The 16,624-nt window shown below is 42.6% G+C and overlaps 1 protein-coding gene across 3 annotated transcripts in view; it reads left to right on the forward strand.

Annotated features, from left to right (window-relative positions):
- c18h12orf56 (chromosome 18 C12orf56 homolog) overlaps nucleotides 1–16,624 on the forward strand; it is a 72,442-nt gene that overhangs the window by 2,592 nt on the left and 53,226 nt on the right. For all 3 annotated transcript variants that reach the window (XR_009446899.1, XR_007249304.2, XM_048548332.2), the window contains exons 2-3: nucleotides 13,701–13,878; nucleotides 16,359–16,449. Coding sequence is in view for 1 of the 3 variants with exons in the window: in XM_048548332.2 (XP_048404289.2) it covers nucleotides 13,701–13,878; nucleotides 16,359–16,449 (269 nt within the window). In the remaining 2 variants the exon portion in view is untranslated. The remainder of the gene's footprint in view (nucleotides 1–13,700; nucleotides 13,879–16,358; nucleotides 16,450–16,624) is intronic.

A 16,624-nucleotide genomic window follows, 5' to 3' on the forward strand; every position in this document is an offset into this window, starting at 1 on the left:
AAGAAACTACCTCTGACATCTGTCCTATATCTTTCACCTCTCAATTTAAAGCCCCCTCGTGCTTGCTGTCACCATCCTAGGAAAAAGGCTCTCCCTATCCAACCTATCTAACCCTCTGATTATTTTATATGTTTCAATTAAGTCACCTCTCAACCTTCTTCTGTCTAATGAAAACAGCCTCAAGTCCCTCAGCCTTTCCTTGTAAGACCTTCCCTCCATACCAGGCAACATCCTTATAAATCTCCTCTGCCACCTTTCCAAAGCTTCCACATCCTTCTTATAATGCGGTGACCAGAACTGTACACAATACTCCAAGTGCGGCCGCACCAGAGTTTTGTACAGCTTCACCGTAACCTCTTGGTTCTGGAACTCGATCCCTCTATTAATAAAAGCTAAAACACTGTATGCCTTCTTAACAGCCCTGTCAACCTGGGTGACAACTTTCAATGATCTGTGTACATGGACACCGAGATCTCTCTGCTCATCTACACTACTAAGAATCTTACCATTAGCCCTGTACTTTGCCTTCCGGTTACTCCTACCAAAGTGCATCACCTCACACTTGTCTGCATTAAACTCCATTTGCCACCTCTCAGCCCAGCTCTGCAGCTTATCTATGTCTCTCTGCAACCTACAGCATCCTTCGTCACTATCCACAACTCCACCGACCTTAGTGTCGTCTGCAAATTTACTAACCCATCCTTCTACGCCCTCATCCAGGTCATTTATAAAAATGACAAACAGCAATGGACCCAACACCGACCCTTGCGGTACACCACTAGTAACTGGTCTCCAGGCTGAACATTTCCCATCAACTACCACCCTCTGTCTTCTTTCAGCAAGCCAATTTCTGATCCAAACTGCTATATCTCCCACAATTCCATTCCTCCGCATGTTGTATAATAGCCTATTGTGGGGAACCTTATCGAACGCCTTGCTGAAATCCATATACACCACATCAACCGGTTTACTCTCATGGAGGGCGCTAGCTATGAAGAGAGGTTGAGTAGATGAGGATTATTTCTATTAGAAAGACAGAGGTTGACGGGGGACCTGATTGAGATCTACAAAATCACGCGAGGTATGGATAGGGTCGATGGCAAGAAGCTTTTTCCCCAGAGTGGGGGACTCAATTACTAAGGGTCACAATTTCAAGGTGAGAAGGGAAAAGTTTAAGCGAGATATGCGTGGAAAGTTCTTTACTTAGAGGGTGGTGGTTGCCTAGAACACGTTGCCAGCGGAGGTGGTAGAGGCAGGCACGATAGTGTCATTTTAAGATGTATCTAGACAGATACATGAATGGGTAGGGAGCAGCGGGATACAGATCCTTGGAAAATAGGCAAAGGTTTAGATGGAAGATCTGGATCAGCACAGGCTTGGAGGGCCGAAGGGCCTGTTCCCATGCTGTAATTTTCTTTGTTCTTGTTCTAGGGTGAGACACCTCGCTGATAACTTCCATGTTCCTGTGAAAGACTAATATCATGTACAATGTAGGTTGTATCATAATATTTTAATACTGTAGCCAACTGCTGGCTATCTGAAATAAAAACAGAAAATGCTAGAAATTCACAGCAGGTCATGCAGCAACTGTGGTGAGAGAGAGTTCGTCAAGGTCATCACCTCAAAACGTAAATCTGTTTCTCTCATCACAGGTGCTGCATTTTTAGCACATTCTATTATAGTGAATCCATTTCACTGTTCACCTGAATCTTACAGCACTGCAGAGTCCTTTCAGCAATGTGTCTGTGCTAGCTCATTTTTGATATCCTACTTTGAAGTTGATTATTTCTCCTGCTCAAGATTAACTAAACCCCACTTATAAAAGTGAATCACTGGGTCCACTGCTGACAGTCAGTAGCAGCAATGTGTATCATTTACAAGATGCATTGGAGAGCTTCACGATGCGGGTATTACTGGCTGTGCCAGCATTTATTTCCTACAGGTAACTGCCTTGGAAAAAGCAGCTTCACCATGGCTTAGACAGCACATTCCAGACCTGTGATAACTTCCAACTAGAAGGACAAGGGCAGCAGATGCATGGGAACACCACCACCTGTAAGTTCACTCAGCATCCTGATTTGGAAATAGATCACTGTTCCTTCATTGTCACTGGGTCATTAACCTGAAACTCTGGCCCTGACGACATTGCCAGTTACCAATATCAAATGGTCTGTAGCTCTTTAAGAAGGCAGCTCATCACTACTTTTTCCAAGGCAGTTACATGTAGAAAATAAAAGCTGGCCCAACCAGTAATACCCACATCCCATGCATGAATGAAAAAGAGAATAATTTTAAATATAAATTTTATGAAGTTGTTCTGTAAAATTTCATCAGATTTCTTTTGTTTCTGGTGACGTTTGTGAAAGACTTACTGACCTATGAATTTTTATCTGTATGTACAAGGTTAATATCTGCTTGTTTCTAGTTAATGAACTGAGTGCCGTTTTTGGGAAACAGAAATGTAATCCTGTTTGACATTCAGAGAAACTTTAATAAACAGCTCAGCTCTGACTTAAAACAAAAGCATAATTAATGGACTAAATTTGTTTTCTGTTTATTTATGGAGACTATTTGTTGCTACTTTGTTGGATTATTAACATACGTTCATAATTGCCTCATAATTGGTTTTAATATTCCTGGGTTGGAAACGGTTGTGGATTTCACACTGAAGACAATGCAAAAGTGGAACATATTCCTCCAAAAGTATACCGAACCAAGAGTGATTTTTAAGACTGAGTGATAATAGCACCATCTTATAAAAATTCTGATTGTGGTGTATTTTGTACATCACTAATTGTAATTGAGATTAAACAATTTGATTTTATGGAAGGAAAAGGCTGCGTTATGAACAGCAGATGGTTTTGGCTGTCACACTCTGACCATTTATTAATATTTCAGAAGTAAATTAACGAAGGGAAGAATTCATTTTAGGGTAGCTGCATGAAGGCCTTTAAGGTTATGAGGAAGGCCTGTATGGTAGAAAAGATGTTTCCACTTGGGGGAACTGAAAGGTGGTCATTAATAAATCCAACAGGACTAGGAGATGTGGCCAGCAATGGGGACTATCAAATAAACTCACAAAACAAAGTCACAGGATGATGTACAGATGGGGGTTAGATAGAGTGATTCGAGGAAGGGCTTAAGCCCCACCATGGACAGGACGGCAGAATGCCCTGTTTTTATGCTGTTAACACTACATACATAACATGATGGGAACATTTATTTCCCTAACTGCCCTGGAAGTTAGTCTGTGGTGATTATGTTCACAGTGGAGGTTGCTGGGAGACACTGGCGTAATTTGAATTTGAAGTCAGTTTATTTAATCAGACAGACAGGCTAGTCTTTCACTCTGAGAAGACAACTGCCGGTAATCCAGCTGGGGTTTGTGATAAAACGGCAGCTTTTGTGTTTTGATTTATTTTCTGGAGCTGGCCCAGAAGTTACCACTTTTAGTTTTTGATGTAGCACCGTTCGCTAACTCATAATGTCTCAAGCTGTTCTACACTGAAGTACATCTGAGATGTAATCACTGCAATAACATCGGAAATATGGCAGCCAATTTTATGATAGCACAGTCCACAAAGACACACTTGGTAATAGACCAGAGATAATTGGAACTGCAGATGCCAGAGAATCTGAGATAACAAAGTGTGGAGCTGGATGAACACAGCAGGCATCTGCGCTCCTAAGATGCTGCTTGGTAGTAGACCAGGAAAGCTTGTTTTTTACTTCTGTCAATTGAGGAATAAATATTGGCCAGAAATCTGGGGATAACAGTCCTGCTCTTCTTCCTCATACTATCGTGGGATTGTTTATCTCCACTTGGGAAGGGAAATGGGATTTGGTTTAACATCTTGCCAGAAAGCGACAGCATCAGAAAGCTGGCGTTAGGGTTTCTGGATGTCTGTGTAACTTACATTCAGGAGCATGAGAAGTGATCTCTCTCTGCACCCTACCTGCAATCTAAACTAAAAGCTTATTATTTCAATGAATAGCATTGCTGCATGTGTAGCACACTGAGATAGTTTGGTGCCATTTATTTGTTTAAATGACGCATTTAGCTGTTTCAAAATTGTCATGAGTCAAAACCCCTAAGTATTCTAGAATTCCAAAATGTGTTTTTTAAAAGAAGACCGAAACGGCCAGGAATGGCTGTGGATGTATATTAAATGGCAGTCTGGAGAGAGACCCATGGAATGTTGCACCTAAAAATGCAGTGGGAATGTCAAGCTGCTTCAAAGAGGCAAATCAAAGCTAGATTGGACTGTGATTGCTTGCGACTACAAAGATGACAAGGGGGTGGTGACCCGCTCCTGCGCTCCAAAGCAGGCTGAAACCCTGTGGATCATAACTGCAGATGCATTTTGTGTTTTTTCCTTTGAAGAATGTACAAGGACAGCAGTTAAAAAGCCAGATACAACTCTGCTGAAAGTCTCCTGTGAGATAGTGGGACTAAGGAAGCTGTGTCTTCCAGCTGGATTTGAGCGTGTTCATGCTGCAATGGTCACAGTCAAAGGACTATCCTCTGATCACCCCAGCATTGCAGGTAAAGGGGTTCTTTCACTGTGAGTGCTAGAAGTCAGCTAGCTGGCAAATCAGACAAAAGTCAGACCCTCTGACCCTGAAATCAGCCATGGTTGAAAGAAATCAGAACAACAGAATCTCAACAAAGACTCAGAAACTTGAAAATTGACTGTTCAACTGCCAATGTCAATGCTGCTGGTAATCTCCACTACAACTGCCAGAGTTCGACTGTTCACTGCTCACAAACAATTCAGAGACTGCTCTGTATTTCATTTACCTTTTATCTTTTTTTACATGCCTTTTCTTTCTCGTCTGCGCTATGTTACAAATTATTCTTGCATTTGGTAATAAATTCAGTCTTTATTCATTCATGAAATTCTGGTTAAACTGGCTTCTGGTAAAACATTAGTTCAATTGGGAATGGAAGAAAGATATTCCCCAAGGGATGGGATACATTTTTAAATTCACGTTACCGAAATCGCTCAAGGGGTGAGTGAAGAAAGCATGGAAGCTAGTTCATCCCCTTCCTGGAATTTGAACGATTTGGGCTTCTGGAACCAGAAGGGAGCCTTACCTAGGGCCTGGGTTTAACACAACGTACAAAATGACAATTATCTCTACGCTGAGCACAGGAATTATGGATCAATTACCAAAGATTTTTGCTGCAATTATGCTATTGTATAAACGTTTATTAACAAATAGTGGAAACACGTATTCTGTATTTTGTGAAGGTCTTTCTTTTAAAAAAAACCCGAGAGCCCTTTCACTAAACATGTCCATTTTGAATAATTGATACAAGATCTGCTTGTTTACAGTTACTGTGAGTGGCAATAAAATTTTAAGACATGACTTGAAGATCCTAAGATTGCTACATTGATGCTCAAAAAGAAAATGTGTGGAAGCAAAGAAAGATTGCATTTAAATAGCGAACTATATCTTGAGAAGTTTTACAGCCACATTTTTACAGGAAACACAGTAGCCAATTTGCACTGAGCAAGCCCCCACAAAACAATAATATGCCAATGATCAAGTAATCCTTTTTTTTTAAATTTTATAATGTTGACTAAGAAATAAATATTGACCAGCACACAAGAGAGAACTTCCCTGCTTTCTACAGAATAGCACCTGGGACCTTTGAGATTGATTTGAGTGGCAGCAAAGGGGCCGTGGATTAATGTCCTCTCTGAAAGATAGCATGCTGATGTTCTGCAGCAACTACACTGCAATGTTAATCCTGATCTTTGTGCTCAAGTTTCTGGCATGGGATTTGAACCTCAAACCTCATGACTTGGATGTAGGTGTGTTACCAAGTGACCCAGAGACCAGGATGCCAAGTTAAGCTGGGGTCAGGTAGGCCTGGAGCTGAGGGTAGAGTCGAGAGGAAGCTACCACAATACAAGTTGCTTACAGAGTCAGAGTTAGACAGCATGGAAACAGAGCCTTTGGTCCAACTTGTCCATGACGACCAAATATTCCAAATAAATCCAGTCCAATTCACCAGCATTTGGTCCGTATCCCTCTAATCCCTTCTTCTTCATGTACCAATCCAAATGCCTTTCACATTCTGTTATTCTACCAGCTTCCATCACTTCCTCTGGCAGCTCATTCCACATACGCACCACCCTCTGTGTGGAAAAAGTTTCCCCTCAGGTCCGTTTTTAATCTTGCCCCTCTCTCTTTAAGCCTATACCCTCCAGTTTTGGACTCCCCTAGACTGGGAGAAAGACTTTCACTATTCACCCTATCCAAGCCCCTGATGATTTTATAAACCTCTATAGGGTCACCCCTCGGCCTCCGATGCTCCAGGGAAAATAGTCCCAGTCTATTCAGCCTCTCCCTATAGCTCAAACCCTCCAACCCTGGCAGCATCCTTGTAAATGTTTTCTCAACCCTTTCAAGTTTCACAACATCTTTCCTACGGAATTGTATGCGTTATTCTAACAGTGGTCTAATTAATGTCCTGTATAGCCGCAACGTGACCTCCCAACTCCTATACTCAGTGCTATGATTAATGAAGGCAAGCATACCAAACGCCTTCTTCGCTACCCTTATGTTTACACCTTCATACTCTGTTGAAATGGAAATTGGTGCTAAGAGCTGTTGCTGAGTGCCTAAGAGAGCTCCTGTGTTCATGTCAAGATAAGCACTTATCAAATGCACTTCAAGTGAAATAACCAGCAAACGGCCAGTGGTTCACAGTCTGGCGATGGATTTTAATTGGTGTTTGCTGAAAACGAAAGCGTTTCCTTTTACCAGTCTATTGGTGGGGAAAGTAAGAACAAAGTATGATGAGGATGCTCTGTTTCTATTTCAAGCTTAATTTATTCCCACTCGCACATAATTACTGCTTTATGTTTGCTGTCCCCACCCTCTGATATGTTGATCAGCAGAAAAGGTCATGTAAATCCAGTCTTAACCAATTATTCACTTTCATTTCTTTCCTATATCAGTCTATGGTCACATTTCCAACATTTCAAAGATTAACAGAAATAGCTGTAATGGCTTAAATATCATTTTGATATAATAGTGCACAGCAATCAGTAACATTGAAAGAAACAACATTGACCTGCAGAAACACTTAACTATGCTCAGTTTCTTTTCTAAAATGTGTATATATATTTGCAAACGTTATTTTGTTGGTGAACAGTAATCAAAAATATAACATTCCTCATGAAGGTAAATACAAATCTCCTGTACATGAGGAAAGATATGTGACCTGATCCCTGAAGATAGCTAAACAGCTGGACCCCAGGATTGAGGATGACCTGTTCCCTGCTCATGGGTTCTGAGAGAGCTGGCAAGTCCAACATACAATCTGCAGCCTCTGCCATGCAGGTGGTGCATGGAGGTACAGTACAGTGAATGAGTTGTCTGGAGGTTCATGCCCTGATAGAACATGCCAGATGGAACTCTGTGCGAGCACAGTGTGTGGTTCTGGTCACCACATGAGGGAGCTAGGACAAGAGGGCATAGCCTCAAGATTAGAGTGAGCAGATTTAGGACTAAATTGAGAAGGAATTTCTTCACCCAGAGGGTTGTTAATCTATGGAATTACTTGCCCAGTGAAGTAATTGATGCTACTTAGTAAATGTTTTTAAAGCTAAGATAGATATTTTTTGAGCAATAAAGGAATTAAGGGATACGGTGAGAGCGTGGGTAAGTGGATCTGAGTCCACGGAAAGATCAGCCATAATCTTATTGAATGGTGGAGCAGGCTCGAAGGGCCAGACAGCCTACTCCTGCTCCTAGTTCTTATATTCTTATGAAATCTGTAGGTGCACTGGTGGGGGTACAGAGGAGATTTATATCGATGTGTAGAGCTGGATGAACACAGCAGGCCAAGCAGCATCAGAGGAGCAGGAAGGCTGACGTTTCGTGTCTAGACCCAAAACATCAGCCTTCCTGCTCCTCTGATGCTGCTTGGCCTGCTGTGTTCATCCAGCTCTACACCTTGGTATCTTAGATTCTCCAGCATCGGCAGTTCTTACTATCTCTGTAATGGATTTATATCGATGTTGCCTGGAGTGAACAAGTTTTGTTCTGAGGACAGTTTGGTGTTTTCCTTAGGCAGATGGAAGGAGATAAAGTTACAAGGGGTCTGAGGTCAGGAGCACTCAATTCCCAAATCAAGCAACAGTGATGTGAGGAAATATTTTGACACACTGTATACATGGGCTGTGGCATACATTCCTAGAAATGTAGTAGAGGGACGTTCAATTGGTACATGCAAGAGCGTACAGGATGATTATTTTAATAGACATGATGTGCAGTGATTAAGGGGAAAAGGCAAGGGATGAGCTCTAGGTAATATACAGGCATGACGGGCCGAAGGGATCCTGCCTACATTGGAACAATTGATGATGAGTGGTTAAATAAAAATTATCTTCTTAATTCTTTCAATACCAATTTTTTCAGTACCAGTTCTTTTCTGTATTCTAACTGTGTTGTAAGAATGAAGTGTGTTTTATTAAAGCCTAGCAGTGGACCAATTAATCGCATCTAGAACACAGCACCTTACACTTGCCTTTAAATAAATATAAAAGAATAAAGAACAATACAGCACAAGAACAGACCAAAAACAGAAGTTGCCAGAAAAGCTCAGCAAGTCTGGCAGCATCTGTGAAGAAAATAATCAGAGTTAAAGTTTCAAGTCCGGAGACCCTTCCCCAGAACTGATGGTAGCTGGGGAAAAAGTCGGTTTATATGCAGAAGAAAGGGAGTAGGGAGTAAACAATAGGATAGAGCCTAAAGAGAGAGAGGAAAACAGTTGTACAGACAAAAGAGTTGATAACAATCAGGTTGAGAGGGTGAATAGTTGTTAATGGGGACTGTCAGTGACTAACAATAGGCAGGGTGTAATGGCAGGCTATGCGATAACAAGGCCTGGTGAGTGGATTAGGGGCTTGGGACATTGGACAGATTGGGCTCTAAAATTGTTGAACTCAATATTGAGTCTGGGGGGCTGTATGGTCCCCTCAGCGGGAAATGAGAGAAGAAATTCCTTTGCATCTCCATTCTAAATGAGTGTCCCCTTGTTCTGTAATTAAGTCCCATAGTTCAAGATTCTCCCACTAATAGAAACATTTTCTCAATAACCACATTGTCAAACTCCTTATTCTGAGATTGTCCCCTGGTTCGACAGTAACCAACTCAGGGAAATTCCCTATCTTTGCCCACCAATTCATGCTGTATAAGAATTTTGTAAATTTCAGTGAGATCATCTTGAACCTTTGTAGGACACCCACAGTAGTGTTTGGGAGTTCCGTGATTTTGACCCAGCAACCGTAAAGGTATAGTTCCCAGGTGGGATGTGTGGCTGGGAGGGGAGTTTACAAGGGGTGGTATTCCTACGTATCTTCTGCTTTTGCCCCTGTACACTGCTGCCATTGTGCTATGGTGGTGGAGGGAGTGAATGTTGAAGATGTTAGATGTGTTGCTGTCCCGGATGGTGTCAAGTTAGCTGAATGTTGTTGAAGCTGCACCCATCCAGGCATGTGGGGAGTATTCCATCACACAGAGTTTCAGGAATCAGGAGGCCAGTTACTCATCACTGAATTCTCAGCCTCTGACCTGTTATTATGGCCACAGTATTTATACGGATGGACTGATTAAGCTCTGGTCCATGGTAATGTCCAAGATCTCAACAGTGGAGGATTCAGCAATGGTAACGCGAATGTATCTCAAAGGCAGGTAGGGGAGAATCTAACTGTTTGAGATGGTCATTGCAAACGTTACTTGCCACTAGTCAGCCCAAGTCTGGATGTTCTTTGATTCTTATTGCATTTGGACATGGACTGCTTCAGTATCTGAGGATTTGTGAATGGTGCTGAACATTGTGCAAACAAAGGCGAATATCCACAATTCTGAACTTATGATGGTGGGATGTCATTGATCAAGCAGCTGAAGTTACTGATTGAACAAATTTAACTTTCTTAACTGCTCTGGTGGGATATAGATACATGCATTATCAGTTCAGGCCTTTTGATGCTCAAGGAAGTAACCAGGTTGTAACCATATCCATAATGCTAAGTGAAGTTGCTCAAATCACCAAGACCTATTATATTAACGTGTGCAAATAACAATATCAGAAAATTGAATAAAATTGGTCATCACTTTCACTTTATTTCATGAATAACATTTACAAATGCCCTTTGTTGTATTTCTTTCACTCACCATTTGAAATTCAGCCATTCTCACACCAACCACATGAAAGGAAAGTTATGTATGTTTTTGAAAGCAGAGCAGGTTTTAAATCCTGAAAAGAGTTTTGAAAGCACACTTTGATATCAATATGGGGCAGACAACTGGGCTTCATTTGCTTTAATCTATCCTGGTCGAGCAGACACGAACTTAAACCTCGATGCCATTCAACATTCAAAGCAGAAACATGCCGGAAACACTCAGCAGGTCTGGCAGTCTCTATGGAGAGAGAAAGACAAAGTTAACATTTCTTTTTGTCAGAACTGGAAAAGGTCAGAGAGGTAGCATGCTTTAAGCAAGTACAGAGGTGAGAAATCGAGTAATTAAATCGGAGCAGGAATGGAGGTTGGTGGATGAACAGTGTCTAACTTTTTCCAGTTTCCAGTTTAACTCACAATGATAGTAATAATTAATGGTTCACAGTAATCAGTCTGCTCTGGTACAAAACAACTGACTGACCGTTGATAACTTTATCAGACAGATTTAAATATTTGATAATTGTGCCTTTCCACCCAGGCACCTCTTTTCAATAAACAACACATAATGATTTCATGCCTTCTTAAATTATGTACAATTCAGCAACATTTCAGTGCTTTAATTGTTGATGTTAAGCTTTAATTTCAATGAAGCAGCCTACAATCACTGCATTCCTTATGGGCATTGCTACTAGAGGCTGGCTTACTCTCTAAGCTGATACTGGTGAGTTCTCAATTCTTGTGGGTGACTGATCTAAATTGTCAAACAGCAAAGAAGCAAACTGGGGAAAAGTTTGAGTTACCACCTAGGGGGAAGCCTGTCGAGATATTAGGACAGAGAATGTTCACCAGTCCAAATCATGGCTCTTGATCTTTTAGGGTGGGCTTGTTAGCTCCATGTCCCATTGTCTTCCTCCCAGTCTTCCCTTAAGTGCATGTCCACAACTGCATTTACCTCATGCTGGTCCTCAACTACAAATGAGAAGAATTGAAACGCTTGGCCATTTCATGTTTTTGGAATTTCAAGGTGGAAGGAGTTGGTAAATGTGTTAGATCAAAGAGTTTCACTCTGCACAGCAAGGGTGTGTTCTGCAACAGGCTGGATTCTGAATTTTAAGAACGTGTTTGATTCCATAGCTAACCGTTTGACTCCTGTCATTAACTCGGAACAAAGGAGGAGGCATTATAAGAGAGTGGGGTTTGGGGAGGGAAACCAGGAAATCTCATCACTAGCTGCTTTTAAAGAGCTACAGCTCTTACAAATTACCAGTGAGAGGATTGTGAATTAAGTCCCATTCCCAAGATCTGGGGCTCGTGTCTATCCTCTCACTCCAGTGCATTGCTGGAGTTGCATTCTTTCTGTGCTTAGATCTCTTTCTGCAAAAAATCTTGTTGCACTATTTTGAAGAAAACTAGAAGAGATCCTCGCCAATATTTAATTCTCAACCAGGATCACCCTAACCCTCTCACAGCTTCCTGTGCTTGCTGTGTTTCTAACGGTTACAACCATGACTGTGCTTCACAAAGTACTTAACCATCATAGAACATAGAACATTACAGCACAGTACAGGCCCTTCGGCCCTGGATGTTGTGCCGACCTGCCATACCAATCTGAAGCCCATCTAACCTACACTATTCCATGTACGCCCATATGCTTGTCCAATGACGACTTAAATGTACCTAAAGTTGGTGAATCTACTACCGTTGCAGGCAAAGCGTTCCATTCCCTTACTACTTTCTGAATAAAGAAACTACCTCTGACATCTGTCCGATATCTTTCACCCCTCAATTTAAAGCTATGCCCCCTCATGCTCGCCGTCACCATCCTAGGAAAAAGGCGCTCCCTATCAACCCCATCTAACCCTCTGATTATCTTATATGTCTCAATTAAGTCACCTCTTAACCTTCTTCTCTCTAACGAAAACAGCCTCAAGTCCCTCAGCCTTTCCTCGTAAGACCTTCCCTCCATACCAGGCAATATCCTAGTAAATCTCCTCTGCACCCTTTCCAAAGCTTCCACATCCTTCTTATAATGCGGTGACCAGAACTGTACGCAATACTCCAAGTGCGGCCGCACCAGAGTTTTGTACAGCTGCAGCATAACCTCTTGGTTCCAGAACTCGATCCCTCTATTAATAAAAGCTACAACACTGTATGCCTTCTTAGCAGCTCTGTCAACCTGGGTGGCAACTTTCAAGGATCTGTGTACATGGACACTGAGATCTATCTGCTCATCTACACTACTAAGAATCTTACCATTAGCCCTGTACTTTGCCTTCCGGTTACTCCTACCAAAGTGCATCACCTCACACTTGTCCGCATTAAACTCCATTTGCCACCTCTCAGCCCAGCTCTGCAGCTTATCTATGTCTCTCTGTAACCTACAGCATCCTTCGTCACTATCCACAACTCCACCGACCTTAGTGTCGTCTGCAAATTTACTAACCTATCCTTCTGCGCCCTCATCCAGGTCATTTATAAAAATGACAAACAGCAGTGGACCCAACACCGACCCTTGCCATACACCACTAGTAACTGGTCTCTAGGATGAACATTTCCCATCAACTACCACCCTCTGTCTTCTTTCAGCAAGCCAATTTCCAATCCAAACTGCTATATCCCCCACAATTCCATTCCTCCGCATTTTGTACAATAGCCTACTGTGGGGAACCTTATCGAACGCCTTGCTGAAATCCATATACACCACATCAACCGGTTTACTCTCATCTACCTGTTTGGTCACCTTCTCAAAGAACTCAATAAGGTTTGTGATGCACGACCTACCCTTCACAAAAGTGAAGCATTCTGGAATACGCTAAGGTTCTAAAAGACTCTATAGAAATGCAAATCCTTCTTCCAACAGTTGTGATGAAAGGGGTTTGTATCTGCAAGTGTTCACTTGACTCTCCCTGCATTTGTTGAGTGCTTTCAGAACTTTACGGGGAATTGCTTTAAAATATAAAACACAGAGGAGGAGGCAGGATTGTGAAGTAATCAGATCATCCATGATCACGCTGAATGGCGGAGTAGACTGGAGGGGCCCAGGGGCCTAAACCTGTTTGTCATTCTTATGTTTGAGTGATAATGGGAACTGCAGATGCTGGAGAATCTGAGATAATAAAATGTGAGGCTGGATGAACACAGCAGGCCAAGCTTTTTTTCTGATGAAAGGTCTAGGCCCGAAACGTCAGCTTTTGTGCTCCTGAGATGCTGCTGGGCCTGCTGTGTTCATCCAGCCTCACATTTTATTATCTGTCATTCTTATGTTCCCTTGTTTCACACAGAAACAGGCCAGTTCGGTCCACACGATCCTTCTCCTGCCCTAATGGATCTTACATGCTTAGACATCTGTTTCTCCTTACCTTTGTAATTAATAGGCCAGCTTTTAAAAGAAATTTTCGTTGAATAAGATATGTTCTTTTTTTGGCCAAAGAATTGAAATAACTCTGCCTATAAACAAGAGTGGATCAGCACTTTCTCACTTGTAGCCCTTGCCCACAGGTCGATGATTATCCTGACTTTCTGAGCGGCCAGGATCGGGAGTCTGCACAACACATTCGCATTGTTTACATCTCCCGGCCAGAGAAGAAAAGTCACAAAGTCCAAGTTAGAGGCAATAGATATTTACCTGCTGTTATTAGTGGCAGGAGAAAGTTTGGTGCCTTCAGCCAGGAGGAAGGTACGTACACTCCAAAATAAACGGATAAAATTGATATTGACCTGATTACAGATCCACGAAATGAGTTGAAATGGGAATTGCTGGTTATTAACATTGAACACAATGCCCTTTGGGAGGGAATTCCAGGATTTTGATCCAGTGACGGTGAAGGCATGGCGATTTATGTTCAAGTCAGGACGGTGGGTGGCTTGGGGAATGTGCAGGCGCGAGAGGTCATTACATTCTTGTGTTTGAGAAGTACAAAATTTGGGGAAATTCAGGCCAAAGATCAATGTGATTGCTTTAGGTTTTCATATTTTTATATACATATAGTGTTTGTACTTATCAGGTGAATTTTATTTTGAGGGTGTATACAGTGAACAGTGGGTAGTGTCCCTGCCTTTGAACCAGAAGCTCCAGATTCCAGGTGTCTCTAGGACTTGATGGCCAATGAAGATGAGTTTATAATGCAGCTAAATTGGTTGAATGATCCTGCAAATGGTTCTGATACATGCCAATGGCAGACTGCCATGGTCTTTATTACTTACAAATTCTCCTCCAAACCACTTGTCTTCCTGTCTTGGAAATATATCGCTGTTCCTTCAGTGTTGATGGGTCAAAATCCTGAAATTCTGTCCCTGACAACATTGCGGATCAATCTACAGCACATGGACCGCAGTGGTTCAAGAAGGCAGCTCCCCACCACCTTCTCAAGGCTCTGCCAGGGACGGGTAATAAATGCTGGCCCAGCCAGCAACACTCACGTGCCAACAATAAATTTAGAAGTTGCACTTCATTAAAATCATTGTCCTAAAAAACACTAGTTTATTTACTGTTAACACAAATGAACTGTGGTACGGTGAGTAGCTTCAGAGCGGTTGTAGGGTCTTCCTGTGAGCTTTCCCACATCCCACGAATGATAGTGTGAACTAAAAGCCTGGGCAGTTTGGACACCAGAGGTCTATTCACATCACCCAATCTGCTCTGTCGCTGTGAAGCTCAGTTGACGGCAATTACTCCTGGGTCAGAGGCTCAAACCTCCCTCCAGAGACTTGGAAAATGCCAGTCCCAGCGCGGTGTTGATCATTCGGTGAACTCAAAAAGATGTTAAACGGAGGTCCCATCAAACTGTGTCAGAGTGGGTGCAGTAGCCTGTCAGTCACACATTGGAAAGATAGTTCTCTGTCATCACCCTCCCTAGCTGTAGATGACAATGTGCATGTAACCATGGCAAGTTGGACCCGCCCCCACCCCAACTTGAGTGAACAAGAAGCCACCACCACGTTACAGTAAGCTAGCTGTAAACCTTTGTGCTGTTCATGGGATGGTTGCTGAATTGTGGTCATGGGGTGGGTCAGATCTTGCGTGTTTGGTGGAGATGGAAATTTGAGCAGGGCTTGTAGTCCTGTCACCTTCAGGGAGACAGGCCAAAAGCTGGAAAGTGGGATGAAGCTGGCTGGTTTGTTTCTCAGTCAGCACAGACATGATGGGCGGAGTGGCCTCCTCCTGTGCTGCAATCTTTCCTACGTTTACTAAACATTTGAAATGTCGGAAGAGGAGGAACACACAGGAATGTAGGCTGGGGGGTGGTTTGCGGGTGCTTGTGAGCTGCTCCTTATGAGGGACAGGCTACACATGATGGGTTGAATGGCCTTCTTCTGAGCTGCAGCAATTCCATGATTCACTGAAAGAGGAGAGAGTTTGTCACAGACACTGTATGATGACACACACACAAGCAGTCGGAAAGTTAATCAGATCTAAAGATGATATTTTTGATAAGTTTCTGTCACACAGAGAGAGTGACAAGGCAGCAGTATTCCTAAATTACTCAGGTCTTTGCTGCGGTGGAATGTCACTTGTTTTTGGGATAGGCTGTGGCCTTGCAGCCAGAGGGGAGGTGGTGGACTAACCACCTGGGAGCAGGCCACCCCTGTTGTTTTCTGGGTTGCAGTAGGTTTTCAGTCCACAGTGAGTCCATAATAAAAGCAATGAAGGCTAAAACACTGCCAAACCCAAGCAAAAACACTGATTGTAGAATCCCTGCAGTGTTAAAAGAGGCCATTCTGCCCATCAAGTCAGCACAGACCATCCAAAGACCATTCCACCCAGACCACCCTATTCCTATAACCCTGCATTCCCCATGACTAATCCATCCAACCTACATACCCCTGGACACTATGGGCAATTTAGCATGGCCAATCCACCCAAACTGTGTATCTTTGGACTGTGGAAGGGACCTGGAGCACCCAGAGGAAACCCATGCAGACAACGGGGTGAACATGCAAACTCCACACAGAGAGTTGCCCAAGGGTGGAATCAAACCTGGGCCACTGGTGCTGTGAAGCAGCGATGCTAACAACTGAGCCACCCAGCATCTATAACCAAACCAATTTCCCCAGGATGGAAGGAGCTAAAATGCATTATCATTTGATTTAAGTGTTAATTTTTTTTCAAACAGTGTCTTCCTTTTCTAAGATTCAAAAAACAATTTTTATTTTTAGCTGTGGCTAGTAGCAACATCCAGGAGAGCAGCAGCACATCAGGAAATTCAAAATCAAAGCAGGATCGAGCTCTGAATCAATTCACTCTCAGGTATGAAACATTATATCACCAAATAATTTATCATGTCAATTAAAGAATTGTTTTCTTTCATGGGCTGTGGGCATCACTGGGTGGGCCAGTAATTATTACCTGTCCCTAACTTCTCTTCAGTTTGTCCCACAGAAACAGGAAGTGCTCATTAGTAGGAGTATGCTGAATTTTATTT

This window comes from Stegostoma tigrinum, chromosome 18 (genome assembly GCF_030684315.1).
Source record: "Stegostoma tigrinum isolate sSteTig4 chromosome 18, sSteTig4.hap1, whole genome shotgun sequence".
NCBI lineage: Eukaryota > Metazoa > Chordata > Chondrichthyes > Orectolobiformes > Stegostomatidae > Stegostoma > Stegostoma tigrinum.